The 17793-nt window shown below is 38.6% G+C and overlaps 2 protein-coding genes across 11 annotated transcripts in view; both read right to left on the bottom strand.

Moving 5' to 3' along the window:
• Window positions 1-17793, bottom strand: part of LOC116725013 (neurogenic locus notch homolog protein 1-like) — a 247010-nt gene that overhangs the window by 68576 nt on the left and 160641 nt on the right. The gene's annotated exons all lie outside the window — the stretch shown is intronic.
• Window positions 1-17793, bottom strand: part of col27a1a (collagen, type XXVII, alpha 1a) — an 80324-nt gene that overhangs the window by 29262 nt on the left and 33269 nt on the right. The window contains exons 9-15 of the mRNA XM_032570861.1: window positions 14638-14691; window positions 14147-14191; window positions 13149-13202; window positions 10841-10885; window positions 5118-5171; window positions 3259-3303; window positions 194-247 (exon numbers count right to left, since the gene is read on the bottom strand). Coding sequence (XP_032426752.1) covers window positions 194-247; window positions 3259-3303; window positions 5118-5171; window positions 10841-10885; window positions 13149-13202; window positions 14147-14191; window positions 14638-14691 — 351 coding nt within the window. The remainder of the gene's footprint in view (window positions 1-193; window positions 248-3258; window positions 3304-5117; window positions 5172-10840; window positions 10886-13148; window positions 13203-14146; window positions 14192-14637; window positions 14692-17793) is intronic.

The following is a 17793-nucleotide window of genomic DNA, read 5'->3' as shown; positions in this document are numbered from 1 at the left end:
TGAGGAGACCAGTCAGCTATTTTATTCAGGTGTGTTGGAGCAAGGCTACACATGATACATGCATGGCGTCTGCTTTCGAGGACCAGGGATGACCATCCTTGCGACTCCAACCATTCTTTTGCTTTATAGCACACGTAAGGCTACCATTAACAAGCAATGCAAGAATGGACTTTCCGTCCATTTCAGAGATTACCTTGAGTCCAGTCGGTCCGGGAGGGCCCATTTCTCCCACTGGCCCCATATCACCCTAAAGCCAGAAAACAGAGGGGAAAAGACAATAACCGTTTAGTGATAACACGTGCATAAAGTAGAGATATGTTCAAAAACATTCCTTTAACACTTACACAATGTGAACAGTATCTAATTTTGTTTATCAACTGCAAGAACAAAAATCATTGCTTCCAGATCATCCATACACATATCACGCTGCAGAGAAGAATGCATGATAATATGTGAACATTCACAGGCCAAGATTATGATTCATCTCAAGCCTGAGATAAAGGAGTTTTGGCTGCATGTGTCCAATGTTTGCCTCTTTGAATGGGGCTGTATCTCCATATGTGACAAAGTAGATTATTTAAGAATATGGCACCGAAAAAGTCCCCTAAAACAAATCAGATCCTTTGGCATCGAGACCTTAGATGGAGAAACACTTCTTCCTGGTTATTTGGGAACATCTAATGCAGAGGAATGATGTTATGAAGCAGTGGTTTGAAAATGCATTTTTTTTTTAGCTTTTTCACATCTTGACACAATACAACCACTAGCTTAAATGCATTTAATTATTTCACAGATTTTAAGTCACAGACCAATACAGAGTAGCATATCCTCCTGAGACCCAGAAAAAAAAAACTTTTTGAATTTTTTTTTTTTTTTCACTACATGACTCTTTGGAGTGAAAAAACATCACTACAATTGAAAAAGTTTCAAAACATGTTATTATTTATTTATTACAGTATGTCCTTTGGAGAGGACATCGGGACTCTCTTGTGGCAAATATGAACACATTTTGAGGCCCAGGATGTCCTCTCTAAGGACCAACAGGATTTAACACAGTGGCATGTATGGTTTCAGAGTTATGAACAAAAAAACCTATGTCCTCCACAGAGGACAAAAATGTATTGCTGGGTCTCAGGAGGATATAGTGTAATATATTGTGAAGCAGAATAATAATAGGACACAAGGTTTCCAATTTTTTTCACAAATAAAAATATAAAAAGTGCTGCATTTGTGATCAGTTTATATTTTGCAGATGCATTAACTCAGTCCAGTTACAACTGCAAGTCATTTGACTTTGACTAGACCAATAACATTCTTTGATTTGATCCCTTACTTTTAGTGTTGTTCTGGTTGAAGGTGAAGCCCTATGCCGTCTCAAATCTTTTGTTACCAAGAACAGTTTTTCATTTTTTAGGATGGCTGTGTTTAGCTCCACACATCTCCTCATTGACTGAGCTTCACTGTCTCAGCATTCTGCCATATTTCATAGAAGGGATAGTGTGTACAGGAAGATGTGTAGCATTAATTTTCTGCAATAGATAATGTTCCACTTGCTTTTTGGTCTCATGAGACCAGAGCACCTCCTTCCATACGTTCAAAAATGGTTTTCTATTTGACACTATCCAATGTAGGCCAGATTTGTGGAGGGCCTATTAGCAGTGGTTCTGTATAGATCTACCTGTTAGAGTTACTATGGGAACTCTTGCCTGCTTCTCTGATTACAGCAATTATTGCCCAGTTTGCCAGTTTAGGAGGACCACCTTGTCCTGATAGGTTTGGAAGATGCCACACTCCATTTTTGGATGAGTTAAATAATGCCCCACTTCATGTCCAGCGCACTGTGCATCTGTAGTTGGTGCATTTCTTGTTCTTCAAAATATTATTTAGTTCATAATGTTCTCTGACAAACTTCTGAGGTCTTAAATTAAATTTAACAAAAGTGAACCTTCATGTCCAGTAACATGCTCATCCATGTCAACCCACAACCAACAGATATACCGAGAGATTTTGGAGAAACAATTCGCCATTATTGGAGTGTTGACTTTAGCTCCAGCACATCCTGCCCATATTCCCATATTCCCACATCCCCGCCCACCTTCCTGCCCATGCCACATAGTGAGGAACCCACCACCAACAGAGATACACCCAATTTGACTAGAACCAAACCAGACTTTAACTGACTAGAGTGAGACTTGGCAATGGAGAAGGGGCTTAATTAGCTGATCTTTGAAGGCATTTGTTTTAATGGGTTTTATCTAGTAAGGGTGGCTGAATAACGCATAGCATCTTTTTCACATTTTAGTTCTGAAAGCCTTTGGATACCGTGCTTCATGTTCCATTTCGCACTACTTTTTATTGATCTATCCATAAACCATTAAAGTTTGTGCCTGAAAAGGGAAAATATGTGGAAATTAAGGTGTAGAAACATTTTTTCAAAGAGCTGTGAATTGTAAGCTACAACAATAAGGCTCCTAAGTTTAAATTTAGGCCAGAACAACCTGTGCAGCCAGAAAAAGAAAAAAAAAAAAACAGAAAGAAAAAGTTACTTTAAGGACATGGCCCAGAAATTACATTTCTGACACTTGTAATGAGAGACAAGGAGAGAAAACTTCTGTCTTTTGTGTTTGGAGTTGCGTAAACAAGAACAGCTGTCTAGACATTTTCAGCTTTCCTCAGTGGCCAGCCTTCATTTAAAGCTTTCAGCAATGACTCCCCAGAGGAAGGTGTTTGTATACTTAAATCATTTAAGTGTGGCTCATTGCTGCTGGTACGGCATGCAGTGGAGTCAGATGGGTGTAGAGGACATGAATGTGGAGTTGGAGCTATAATCAACCAGTCCCCCGATTACAGGCCTTCTACAACCGCTAGTGGCCTAGAATAGACCAGGAGGAGCGGCAGTGACAGCTGAGGATGGGACACAACAAGAGAAACCAGTGAGACATTATAATCAGGTCCAATTATGTGGCTGTCGGGCTGGAGAGGCATTCAGGGTAAGGTGATGGGTGGGCAGCGGGCAGCTACTGGACAAAAATAGTTAATTTGAGCAGGATTCCTAAAAAGAAGATGATGCACTTTGAGAATTTTGTTCGCTTCAACAAACTTTTGAGAACTGTCAATCCTGTACTCGTCGTTTACAATCAGTCCTGGTTCTGTATTTCAAATATGTTCATGGCGACCTTCAGATTGTGGGCAGTTTATCACAAAAGTACCTGGCGGAGTAAAATGATGACGGGTTGAAATTGGGGGTGAACTACTCACAATTAATCCAGGGACTCCTTTGGGACCCGGGGCTCCTAGGTTACCCTAATCAGAGGGGAGGGGAAAGATGGAAGGAGCAGGAGAGGCACAAATGTTATTGGCATTTTAAAAAACAAAAAACAACAAAAAAAAACATGTCCAGAAGAGTGGCTTAGTATTCACTAAAGCTTATGAGAGGCCTCTGTGTGCATGTATTAGTGTGTATGTATGTGTTAAAGGTAAAGGTGGTGTGGCATGTGAGCCCCATCATCTCATTCTGGTTTTCTAAAATATTTAGGTTTGTTGTAGCTCAAAAGTTAAGAAGGATCCTTTATGGTAGAGTGTCACCATTTTTTGTAGTTTTGGTGCATCCTAAGCAAGACAAATAAATATGTTGACATGTCTGAGTCATAATTTTGTGTTCTATGGTTCCCTGTTTGACTCCTTGCATGTGCTGCACATCTGTACTGTTCATCAATAAACCTTACATTTTAAATGGTGTTTTGAGAAATAATTGAATAGATTTGTGTGTGGGCGTGTGTGGGTGTGCGTGTGTATGCATATGTTCGAGTATGTGTATACATTATGTACATAAAAGATGTGTTTATTTTGGCTGTGTGCTGAGTGAATTTTTTGATTTCATGTGTAGTATCTGTTTTTACTAGTTGCTAAATAAATTCCATTTTATGTCAACTGAATTTTCAATTTTTCCAGCCTCAGCTAAACTAATATAAACCACTGATTATCACAGCTATAGATTTAACGTATTTATTTAATGTTATTATTTAAAAAGCAATCAAAAACCTAGAATCTAATCTTAAAACATAATTTAGAGTTTAATTATTGGCTTTCAAATTCTTATGAAGCAGAGTATTTTACATTTTGATGTCGTTCTGCTTCAGGTTTACCAGAATTGCTTCCAAGTGGCTGAATGTGTTATTTTGTAACCACAGGGAAAAGCGTAGGAGCCTTTATTCGGCCAGGTGTCTGGCAGTGGGCAACAATAAACGGTGGAGGGGCAGCCCTGTCTTACTCTCTAAGCTCCTTGCATTAAATGGCCTTTGCAACAAAGGGATGAAATGATAAAAAAAGTTTTGAAAGCATACAATTAAGTATGCCCTAGTATAACTTCATGATAGTAACTGGCCCTTTTCTAGTTGGATGACAATACTTATTCTCAGAAAAATACAGAGTAAGAATCTAATAAGACGAGGTATTAGAGTAAATCCCTGATCTAGAAGCCCAAACCATTGGGGGAGTGAAGCTGGTGTTTTTCTCTAAACATAAATGCACCTTATGTTCATTATTCAATTATAGGTGGGTCAAACTGCAAGTTTCTGGCAGGCTTGTATTTTTCCATTCAGGCAGAAGAAGTGTCACATTTGTAAAAAATTACAGTGAATATGCAAAAAATACTATTTGCATGTGATCTGGAACAGCTGCATTGATGAATTACACGCAATTACTCATACTGACATCTTATTACATCATTTGGTGTTTTTGGATATGAGGCTGTAAAAAAGGTCTACATGTGTGGTGGTGGACAGCTCACAGTAGTGAACGGAAAGGCCGTAACTGCAAACTGCTCACCACTTAACAGTGTGGGCTTTTTGAAATTGAAAGCCAACTTAAGTTATTTTCAACAGACCAAAAGCATGGGATGAAACTGAATACACTGGTAAAACTTGTCCAGGGTAACTTCAAACAAGACAGAGAAGACAAATGGGTAGAAAGCCACATCGTATAACCAGCAGCTAAAACACCAGGGAGAATGTGAGTCTGTGCGCGGCTCAGAGCTAAACTCTCACTCTCAGCTTGTGTGTGTACAAATGTGGACCAGAAATGGTTTTACATGTGTAGTAGGTTAATGTGGAACATACTGGCTCTCCATCTGGTCCAGGTGGCCCTCTCTCCCCAAAGTCCCCTGGAAACCCCTGAGAACAAAGAGAACAACTTCAATTCTATGAAACCATTAGGTATGTAAGAAATTAATTTGCTACCACTTGGTGGTGACAAAAACAAGCAATTTGGGTTGCTTAGATTGATAGCGTGACGCTTTTTTAAAAACTTGGACGCGAATTACACATCCAGCATTTTGCAGATTGTTGTCAGCTTTTACAATAATGCTTGATATTAGGTTAGGTTTTATATATTTTTTTGCTTAGTATTCGTAACTCAGTAACTTTTGTAAAACATATCAAGCAGTTAAAGGACTAGGTATTAGCTAAGTATGAAGGCATGGACAAATCTTTAGGCATGCCTGCTAAAGATGTGTAAAAGAAAAAGAAAGAAAAATAATATAAATTCTATTGGTGCATTTATTCAGTGACAAAAAAAAATAAATTGCATAATCATATGTATCTTGCTACGACTCACAGTAAGCAGGACAGTAGGGGAGGAGAAAAAAAAATCTCCAAATCTCAATGTTGGAGTACTGCGACAAAGAGTGGTGTCTCTGGGTCATCAAGTCTCCATAGCAACCATTAGATGATATCTGTATGCCAACCAGTTGTTCGGAAGGAAATACATTTTCTGTCCTAGCACACAAAAATGTAAACATGTGGAGTTTGCTAAATGCAACTGTGATTTTCATTGGAACCGCGTGCATTGGTCAGAAGAGACTGACTGTACAGTACAAGTAACCTTTGACCTTCATTTTACACAATGGCTTGCTGCTAGTGAACACAAAGTAAATCATTTCGATCTCCATAGCCACGGTAGAGAATTAGAAATACCGCTTTAATAATAACAAAATCTTGCAATTCAAATTTAGAGCAAACATTTACCTATTTAATCTTTTTGCTGAACAAATAAAGCTCTGTTGCTGCAAATTAATTGTAATAATGTTACTAGATCAGTTGCTTAAAATGAGACTGTTATGGTCCTATTAAAAGCATTAAATCTATTAACTTTAGGGTGTGGGTAGCTTGCTGTTGGTAACTTTAAACTTTAGACGGGGAGAAAGTGAGCCAAGCGATTATTCTGTCCATTTAACAGTAATCGGGAGGCTAATCTAAGCTTTACAAAACATTGGTGCTGGAGCAGAGAGCAACCACATCTGCAAAAAGCCCTACTGCTAAGAGCTTTAGTACTGAGACGATTCAACACTCATAACGACTACTTTTCGCTATGCTGGCCTCGATGAATTGTTTTAACATGATAATTACTGTGACCTCCAGATAATGTCAGTTATTTCTGTCAGAGCGGAGATCCCTCAGATAGACTGAATGCATGTTTTATTTTAATCGCTGAGTCATCTTAGAAACACAGTCTCCCTGCTAAATGTAGCTCTTTATGTTTGGCATTTCAATTCGGAGCAAAATGAGTCAGGCAGAGTTTTTTTTATTTCTTATTTAATTTAATAGAAGAGAAAAAGAACAGGTCATAAAGACTATTCAAGAACCAACAAAGAAACATGGAAAATAGGCTCAGTGATTGGTCATCTTAAAGAGGAAAAGCAAGTGTCATGGAAATTAATTGTTGGTGATTTTTGTGTGACAAAGCAGACAGATGTGACGCAAATCTGCTTTTTTTTTTTTGCTCGTATGCAATCCATTTTTGACTTTTTCTGTCAATCAGAACAGTGGATGTCCAATCTTTTCACCCAGGAAAAAAGTCTGATGTGAGCCACTTCCATATGTGCCATTAAATCAGATAGTTTGTTTCTGATTGCTTTCAAAGCGCCTGCAGTCAGATTGGTCATGTCATATTTTATCCGACTTTAACATCATCAATACGAGACACGTGGCATGCATTCAGATGTGAAAAATTGCTGAAAACAATAACTATGAAATTATGAAAGAAGCGCATCACATTCCAGTCCCACCACTCCTGACTCTGAATACACATCCAAACAGACTTCTCTACAGAAGTTTCAGTAAACGCTACAGAAAAGTCTGTTGCTATTAGTTGTGCTTCCTTTTTATAAGCTCCTTTCGTCTTGTTATGATCTTGTGACAATACTGTCAGCTCCCATTGCTCAATAGACTTTAAAACATATATGGCTGGACCCTTTGTTACTTCTGGAAACATTACGCTGTTGTGTGACATCTAAGTTCTTCTGCACATGTGAGTTGTAAATCACTCATGCAGAAGTTTGATTGTGGTTGCCTTTAATTAATAAAAAAAGTAATTATTGGATTTTGGCAAAAAAAAAAAAAAAAATAAATAAATAAATGAATAAATCAAGACTTGCTGTGTGAACAGAGCCTTAGTGACTCAAAAGCTGAGGAGCTTAGGTTCTTTTACTGGGGACATAAAAAGAGCTATTGCCATGTTGCAAAAATAATTCAAAACAAATTGTATACATCTCGAAATAGTTTAGTATTTTTAACTGAAGTTCTGTAAAACGTTTGAAAACTGTTATCATACTCAAATTTGCTTAAATTCCTCTTGTTTTGAAATAGCTAGTTATAGAAAGTTAAGGATGATCCAATAAATAGCTTAAACTTAAATGTTTACTGTTGTCTGGAATATTTCACATGATCTGTTCTCACTCAGGAAGACTTTCTACATCCATTCACCATGTAAACAGTTCCTGGCTTCCTTATAAATAACATGACAATAGTTTGAAAGGCCATGAGGTTCACTTAAACCACTAAGGTCTTTTTAGGGATTAGTTATTTCCAGACCCCAGAGGTCAATTTTGTTCTTGACTCTAAGCTGCTCATTAATTACAGCCTCTATCATAGACTTGAGGCCCTGTTTGCACGAAGCCGATTTTCAGAGAAACCCAAAAATGTTTGTTACAATCCAGCTGCATGTTTACATGTCTCCAAGTGATCAGACGACAAGACGTTTTGAAACCAGGTCTGGGTAAAAGTTTTCGGGAAGTGTTCTGGATTTGTCTGAAATTCAAATTCAAAAGCGTTATTTACAACAGGTCAGATATGAACTGCTTAAAACATCTAAAGATAATCTTACTTTAAAAATCCTGGAATAATTACTTTAAGGAAACCTTCTCCTTCATGTGACATAAAAAATACTTTTATTCAGTAACAACTTCAAACAGTTTCATGTACGAAAAAAAAAATGGCACTGAGTTTGACAACAGGGAAAGAGAACTGCCAAAAAAAAAACAAATAAAGATAAGTTATTTAAAAAGAAGCATCAAAAGGAGAACGAGAACTGCTGGCAATGTACTTTGGAAAGTTGTTGCACACTCTCTACCGTTTTCGATATATCTTGGTCTGTGAGAAATGACAGAATGTGTGTCTGCGTGCGTGTGCTTCCTTGAGAGAGAACAAGCGCTGCGGTTATGGCCATTAAAATGTCTGGCTCAGGTTTGAGCAGTTCTCCTGTTTTTCCTCCTGGAAGACGAGAGTGATCTCTTAAGGATCATCCTGTCAAACGCCCTCACGCTCCGTTTTTCCTACAGGAGCAACTAGATGCCGATTCCAAAACCACTAAAATTACATAACGCCTCCTGACACCTTCTTCTCACCTCCTCCGTAAACACAAACAAATCTGTAGCTTTTATGTTGAACACAGTGATGCCTCAAATACACAACTACTACTGTCATACATCATCTGCAATGTTGTGCAGGAGGGGAGCGATAAAAATGTGACGGCAACTCTTCTATGCAAATGCTTTTAGCTTTATATGATCTGTGAAACTACCAGAAAAAATGTTTTTATGGCAGAAACGTGTCAGTCTGCGAGCCTTATACAAAACGTGTATGCAGAAAAGGCATCTCCAACACTTTAGTAAAACGCAAACAAAGCCACAAAAATGTTATAATACATCCATACTGTCATCCTAAAGAGTAATGTTTTTATAGTTTAATTGTCGCTTCTAAAAGCTTCACATTAGAAAACTCCCGCCCCTCTCGTTAGAGTGTTCAGAAGTTTTGGCAACACAAATATCATATTTACTGAAAAGTCAATAAGCAACAGCTGCAAAATGATCTCAGCAATGTGTTTTGGGGTTACACAGTTCAATGCATTCTTTCAGACTGACTTTAAACACTATTTAACACAAAACCTCCCCAACAACCAGCAAACGAGTTTACTCCAACAAAACCTTGTTTAAGAAAAAGCAGCAACGTGTAGAAATAGTAGCTATTCAATACTCTCTGAAAATCTCTGACTTTGAGTTGCTTTAGATGGTGGAAATTTGCTCTTGAATGCGCCCGTCCTCTGGGTTGCGAGAGGAGGGGACTCTCAGATCTAGCACTGCTGGTGGAGGTGTATACAAAATCCTGGTAGTTGTTATAAGAAACAGTCAACATAGAGCATTTCTTTTCATTCCTAATCATCCTCCTCTCTGTGCATAGTGGCAAGATAAACATAATCCACTTTCAGCAAGAGTTGCTTTAAGATTTTAAAATGTTGCATGCAGAGTAGTTATTTACTTGAAGGGATTTTTCACTTATGAAGGTCAACAAGCTTACTTGAAGAGCATGTTTTTTTTTTTGTCTTTCCTACTTTGAAGAGAAAGTACAAGAAATAAGCCTCTGCGATGTTATGGATTACTAAATAAAAGCTATTTGACACTTTGAAAAGTATTACCTATGAAAGAAACACAATTATAAATGACTACATTAGTTACATTAGTGAAGCATCCATACATTTCTGCAAATGTCATTTCTTGTTGGGGAATTTTTTTTCTGAAGTTATTCAATTTAGTTAAAGGCTGAATTTTTGTAAGCTAAGCATGACATCATACCACTATCTTAGAAGATGAACTTATTTCAATATAGATTGTGGAGGGTCTGGCTTCATTTTTACAATACAAAGCAATAGTTTTTATTCTCGCATTACTCAAGGCTTCTTATCTCCATTCTTTTGTGATGAAAGATAACTTCATTGGCATATTTGTGGCCTTTGTGCTCAGCACTCTTCTCTCACACTGCCGGCTATGAGTACATCTCATGCCTTCTTTTACGTCTAAGCAGCCTTAAACAATGTGTGCTTTCACAAGTCTTTAAAGGTTGCTAATTACACCACAAAAAAGTTGCTAGATTTGTCAAGAATTGCTTTGTTGAAAATGTAACTAAAGGGGTCTGAAAATGTACTAAGTATAAAAACCAATTTGCAACAATGGCAACCTCTACTTCAAATTTTGACTTCAGTGGATTTTCTGTTGATATTTTTTATTTTTGGAACTTAAAAATTAAAACTTTTGCCAAATTTCTAGTGCCATTGTATAACAACAGCATTTTTTTCTCTCAATACAAATGGCAACAAAGTAAAAACAAAACAACCAAAAAAAAAAACAACCAAAAACTCCTGTGTTACTGTTAACGTGTCGTTCAGTGTGGTGGTACTTAGAAAACCTTTCTTGAAATGGTACTGGTTATGAAAAGTTGAGAACCTCTGCATTAGTGTAACACATCTTTGTCAATATAATTTTCACTTGAGTGTGATATTTGAGTATTAATTTATGCAAACTGCAGACTTTGGTTCAAGTAACGGATCACGATTTATGGTTTACATGTCTGTAAGGTATGGAATAATAATAATAAACACGTCCAGTAAAAAAATAAAATAAAAAAAATAAAATAAAATATGTCTATACACACACACACATAAAACTTATCATAACACACATGATCACATTTAAGAATGATTATCTGTAAAGGATGTTGAGACAAAACTTTACCGGCCTACCCATCTCGCCCCTCTTCCCTGGTTCACCCGGAATTCCCTGAAAATCCAAACGTCGGGAGGGTTGAAAGAGGAAAAAAAAAAAGAGTTCAAGAAAGACAGAAAAGAAGGAAAAAGAAGATGAAGTCAGTGAAAAATATGCAAAAGACATATCACTAAAATCACACATTAACTGAAACACTCATGGACGACACTGATTTGAGCTCAAAACACGATTAAAAAGCTGTGGCATTAAGTGTCTCCCACTTCATCCGTCGCCAGATGTGAGGAGCAGCTGACTGCAGCCCATTAAACATGTTTCCAAACCCTTATGGAGGATTTTCTACACTTATATTGAGAACAACCACAAGTTTCTCCGGGGTAGACATGCACTGTAAGGTTTGTGATCCATTTTGTTGTCTGGTGATGAAGGGTTCCTGATTACAGCCTCCCCTGCTGTGACGCAACCCCCAACCCACCCAGATCATGCTATAACTAGGCTAATCGCTTTGTGTTTTCGAGGCTGTACACAAGCAGTGGGTGTGGAGTTCAGGCGGTTCAAAGGTTTCAAGAGGGGGGCTTTATCATATGAGTCATCAGCACTCCCACACACCAACATCCTAGACAGCTGGAGATTACATCTTGTGTTATAACAACTTCAAAACAGCTGAATGGAATTGGCAGGAGAGCCATCGTTTTTTGGTTTTTTTTAAATCTCAATGGGAAATTGCAGTGCCTTACAAAAGTGTTCATGCATCTTAAACATTTTCACATTTTTGTCGTATTACAACCACAAACTTCAATGTCTTTTATCAGAATTAGGTGTAAAAAAAAATCAATAAGAGTTAGATAACGATTGTGAATTATAAGAAATGTTATGAATGGCTCAAAACTTTTTGCAAAATAATCTAAAATGTCTTCACTCTTGACACCCGCGTGTAAAATCCTGTGCAACCAACTGCATTCAGAAGTCAATAATAAAGACCACCTGTTAATCTTCATATAAATACAGCTGTGCTGTGGAGTCCTCAGAGGAGTGTGAGGGAACATTAGTGAAGAAACAGCACCACAAAGTCCAAGGAATACACAAGGCAGTTCAATAATGTGGACGTGGAGAAGCTTAAAGCAACGGTAAGTTAAAAAGCTAAAAAATGGTAGGTAGGAAAAGCTAAAAACAAAAAAATCCACTTCAAAATTTGCCACAAGCCGCTGTACACATACAGTACAGACCAAAAGTTTGGACACACTTTCTCATTGAATTCAATGAGAAAGTGTGTCCAAACTTTTGGTCTGAACCGAGTACAGACCAAACGTTTGGACACACAGGTGTGTCCAAACGTTTGGTCTGAGAGAATAAAGATGTCTCTCTTACAGTACTACATGGTGGTGTCAGCATCATGCTATGGGGATATTTGTGTTCTGAACAGATTGGACTACTCTTTAGGAAAACTGGTTAAAGACTCGAAACACTTGAGATTAGGGTGGAGGTTGAGCTGCCAGCCGGCTAACTAAACATACAACCAGAGACACCTTGCAGAGGTTTAGACCAAGGGATGTTTCTGTGCTAAAATGTCCTGGCCAAAGTCCAAACCTAAATTAGAATTGAGATCGAGCCTAAAAAAATCCAACATGACCCGGCATGAGGCCACAGGCATTGTGTTCTGAGCCCGATCCGACCCGACCAGTTAACTTTAAATACAGTCCTGAGCCTGAAGTAAACCCAACATATTTTAACTAAAGTTCTACGGCTTTTGTGTTTAGACCAGAATTTGGGTAAACAGTGTAACTTCTCTTGTTTTTAGCTTTTGTTTACCGTCGTACTGCTCTATTTTGCTGTTTGTTGTAACAGCAGGACGAGCCAAATCAGTTTGAAGTTTGACTCATATGATCCTATCTATGCTACTTCTGACAGTTTGAGGAAATTCTGCACCCTAATTTAGGCTATATAAGTAGATTAACACAACGTTATATTGTGCATTCATGTATGGCGTTTTATATGCTGCATGTATCACAGGCTTATTAAACACGCCACAGAAACCCGAGTCCAACCCGAACCTGACTATAAAGCAAATAATTCTGGCTCAACACCAGCCCAAAATTCAGTCCGGGTTCGGGTCGGGCTCAGGCCATCTGTAATTGCTGCAGAATCTTATTTTACAAAGTGCTACAACAAAAAGCATTCATCACATACAATCCCAGTAAAATACATTAAAGTTTGTGGTTGTAACAATAGAAAATGTGAAAATGTTAAAGAATGTGGATTAAGGTTCACTGGGTGTGCGTGAGACAATACTTGAGAGTGTGTACATTTGAGAAGAACTCACTCTTTCGCCATCAGGGCCAGGCAGGCCAAAAAGGCCTGGGATTCCAATGAAACCCTGCAGGAGAAAAGAGAAGAAAGCAAGGGCACAGTTGTGAGTGCTTCGACCCAGTACAAGCAGCTAGGAGAAGAGCAGCTCCCTTCGGCTCTGAGGCTGGGTTTCAGGGCCCGACATTCCAGCATGGGGTGGGCTTCCATGAAGAACCAAGCCATGAGGCAAGTGTATATGCCCATGGACTGCATGGTGCTGGCTTCCACGATGTAGTCCAAGGGCACATACCCTCACGCCAGGGATCTCTGAAGATAACCGGGGGCGACACACTGGGCTGTCAGTGCAGTGGAGACAACACACACACACACACAGAGGAAAACAAGCACAAACGTCACAGTTGAACTGTAGGGGAACAGTCGAGATGCGTGTTATTGTTGAGCATGAACCTGAGCAGGTTTACATTTGCACAATGTGGAATATGCACCAAACGGGAGGGGAAATGTGAAAAGGTGGCTCAGCGAGAGGGGGAGAAGGGACTAGAATGCCTCCTTAAGACAGCAGGGCCTCATACGGAGCTTAAACAGGAAATTCCAGCCTTCGGGGGCAGGGAAGACTTTGGACAAGCCAAGGAGAGTTGATAAAGGACCTTTATAGGAACACAACATAAAAATCAGTTTGTGTCCCTGACTATGTTTCTTTCTGTTTGCACTAAGTACACGCATTCTTTTCATGCATGCATGCATGTGGATGTTGTTTCACTGAGCTCCACAAGCATGCTTTCATGCAGCACCGCATTTACAGCATAAAGAACTCGTAGTGTGAGGCCCTACATAAAAAAAAAAAAAGTTATCTGGCTAAACAAAGATTTACGTGCCCCCTTCTACAAACACTGTGGAGAGAGAAGTGCCAATGAGCTGCCTTGCTGATCATCACATTTACTAATTACGCTAAAACACCACATTTTATATTTTTATCAGATAAAATCAAACTTTAACAGCACATTCCCTTACCCGAATGCCTTTCAGCCCTTTTGGTCCAATAGGTCCTGGTAAACCCTGAGAAGTAAGAAGAATGAATACAAATTTAACACCTTAATTTTTTTCTGCTCCTTACATCAAGAGAACAAGCCTCAGTCTAAACCTCATTCTGGCTCTGGGATGCATGACCATTCAAATCTGACTTTAAGCATTTATGTTACATGTTGATACAATATAAAAACATGACAACATTTCCATACAAGGCAACGACACATTCAAAATAATACATGGGAAATCAAATCTATCTCATATCTGATAAATACTCCAGTTGAGCATCCCAGCAAGGGAGAGTGTAGCTGTTAATGTTGAACATTTTCTGACTAATGTAGGTAACCTGCTTAGTGGTTTCCAAGACTTTTTTCTTCCAGGTCATCTGACCAGTATAAGCTAATTCCACTCTGGCTCTCTGCCTTTCTCTGGCCCTGACCACAACTGTACCAGTCACAGCAGAGGATTTACTGCACCTGCCTGCCAGGATAACCTTTGGCACCTGGGCTTCCGATTGGACCCTGCTCTCCCTGGTGGGTAGAAAGAGAAAGAAGTGGAAGGGACAGAAAGAAAAGTGGCATAGATGAACAAAATTAACACAACTACGACTTGATTTGTAAATCCTTATCAAGCTTTTAATTAATCAGATATGGTCCAAGTTATAAGTTGCATAAGCAGATACTTGAGGAGTCCCAAAGAACTCTCAAACTGCTTTTTGCAAATATAAATTACTCATGTAAGGTATGCATCAGCAAAAAATGTTACATGTTAGTTTGGTCAAACTGTGAGGACATTTTTTAGAGGAATAAATCTTTGTTAAACAGGTGATTTTATCAGAAATGTACCAATGACTTGTTTGACACAGTGGATGATTATACACCTGACCTATTTCCAGTATTTTCAGCATATAGTGAAGTAATTTAGATTTTCTAGAACAAGAGTGAAACCCTGTTTAGCTGTGAAGCTGTTTAATAGTTACTGCTTTACTGCACATCCCGTGTCATGTCATATCTGCTCCTAACATAAATGACAAATCATTCTTCACAGTAAAAATCCTCTTAATCCTTCTTTATAGTAACCATATGTGAAGTAAATGAGTCAAAAATCTAACCTGTACCAGTAAATCTTAGCTTTTTCTGTTCAGGTATTTCATTGAATTTAGCTGGTTTTTTTTTATTTTCAATGGACCTGGAAGGAAAACCATGTTTCAATATGGTTAATTTTTACATTTGGATGTAGATTCCCCACTAACGTTGTCTTATAAAGGACTGAACAATATATGCTGTAACTGTTTTTAGTTTGGGTTTATTTATGAAACAATTTTGTATTGTATTTTTTTTCTGATATTCATATTGGATTACAACTTTAAACAAGGTTTATAGAAGTTAAATTCTCCTGTTTATTTCTGTAAGAGGTCTAAGCATTATAAACCATAAAATACATTGTTTCACTAATCAGGATAATTCTTAAACTTCTCTACCAGCGATTACATAAGATTAAGATGATAGATAATTAGCTTTGTAAAGTCTCATAATGCATCACGATGACTTATGGATGTGCTTAAAAACACATTACAGGCATTGCCTTTGAAGAGAGCTGTTCTTTTCTCCTCTCTTTCCCAAATGTTTTCTGTGCAGAACCTCGTAGATGCTGATTAGGAGGTTATGCGTGTTTATGTAACTTCTGGAAAACATAACAAACACACACTCAAAGCAGGTTGTGTCCAAATTTCACAGAGAACCAGTATCCATGTATAACTTCCTTTGACGCAGCCCATGCTTGCCACTTGCCATTCCCTCTCCTGGATAAATATAGTGCATAATGCTGCTAGTTAGAAGGAGACAAGGCTTTGGCCAGGGGTGGATTCAGATCTTTAACTGGCCAGCAAAGAAGGTGGGTGAGTGGGTGTGTGTGTGTGTAAGAGAGGAGCGAGGGGGTTGAGGGCTCAGCCAGACGTACATTACAGTAACAAAGTCAGCAGAACTGCAGGAGCACCAGCTGGCTTGTGGAGCGCACAATGCCAAACAGTTGTGCCTGTTAGTCAGACGTCGGTGCTATGGTGATTCAAACTGCAAACTCACACTGTTACCATCATCCACATCATCATAACGAGCAGCAGCAGATCTGTGGGAAACTGGGGGGCGTTTGAGGGTGGACACATGCAGGAGGTATTGTTAAGAGAGAAGAAGTGCTCACTCTTTGTACAGAGCGCAGCGGGAACTCCCTGACATGATGATGTCATGGAGGCGTACTTAATTAAATCCAAGTTTCTCTACACAAATAAGGAATCTGAGTGTCTATGCACTCTCAATGCACTTATGCAAGAAAGAAAAAAAAAGACAAATAAGCTTAGCGGTGAGAGGAATGTTGCACAGTAAATTATCTGTAGTTACAAATGTGATTGTTTGGATGCTGGCAACAACAAGAAGACAGAAACAAAGACAATGGGGAGACTTTCTACGGGGCTGCAGCTTAATAGCCATGAATGTGTCACTGCTGGCCTAGTTGGCTTGTTCTTGTTTCTCCACTCTATTTTCTCTCTCTCTTTGGCATCACTTTCTAATATCCTGAGGAGCGTCACTGCACCATAGTGCTACAGCCAGATGTCAGTTCTCACCAGTGCTTCATAACAGGCTAATCTAATCTGGCTCCCTGAAGGCAAACGTAGGGTCCTCACACACCCATACACACGCACACACGCCGACAGACAGAGAGGTCAAACAACTATAAATGATGACTAAGGAGTTAGAAAATGAATGTAAGACTGAGGGATTAGATTTAAGTCAAGTAGGCAAGATGAAAGCAAGACACTGATGAAAGCTGTTGAGTTGATCCTTAAAATTAAAGACCCTGTGAAAAACTGTACAAACAGTGCACTAAAAAAAATATCAATACGTGATGAATATTTTCACATTTTATAATGTTATTGATGAATATGGCTACATGCTTCTCAAGATTTTCCACAAATCAAAATATGAAAAGTGGACATTCAGCAACACTGAGTCAACACTCTGTGGGACCATCTTTTGCACCATCAGAGGCTGAATTTTCTCACGTTTCTTTTCTGAGCTCAGATCAAGTTGGATGGAAAGCATCCGTGAAGATCAATTTTCAAGTCTAGACACAGCTTCTCAATTTTATTAAGTTCAAGACTTTGACTTGGCCATTTGAGCGTATGAATGTGCTTTAATCTCCACCACAAAGTTCAGTCTTTCAAAGTTTCACAGGTTTTTTTCCGGGGATTACTTTTATCTACTTTTCCTTTAATTCAGACCTTCTTCCCTGTCCCTGCTAAATATAAGCATCCTTACAGCATGATGGCACCACCATTATGTTTTACTGAATAGACAGATTGCTCTAAGTGATGATTCAAAATTTCTTCCCCAACGCACAGGGGTCGATGTCTCATCTAAAAAGAAAACCTTCATCCACATGTCTGCTGTTTTCCCCAGGTGGCCATAATTGCACTTAGCTTCATTTAGGAGTATCAGAGTAAAGGGGACTGATTGCAAATGCAATCCATGCCTTTTACATTTTTCTTAAAAATATAGAATTGTGATTATTTTCCTCCCACTTCTAAATTATGTACTACTTTGTGTTGATTTATCACATAAAACCCCAATAAACAGACA

Source organism: Xiphophorus hellerii, chromosome 8 (assembly GCF_003331165.1).
Source record: "Xiphophorus hellerii strain 12219 chromosome 8, Xiphophorus_hellerii-4.1, whole genome shotgun sequence".
In the NCBI taxonomy this organism is placed as follows: Eukaryota; Metazoa; Chordata; class Actinopteri; order Cyprinodontiformes; family Poeciliidae; genus Xiphophorus; species Xiphophorus hellerii.
This window is presented reverse-complemented; position numbering and strand designations above follow the sequence as displayed.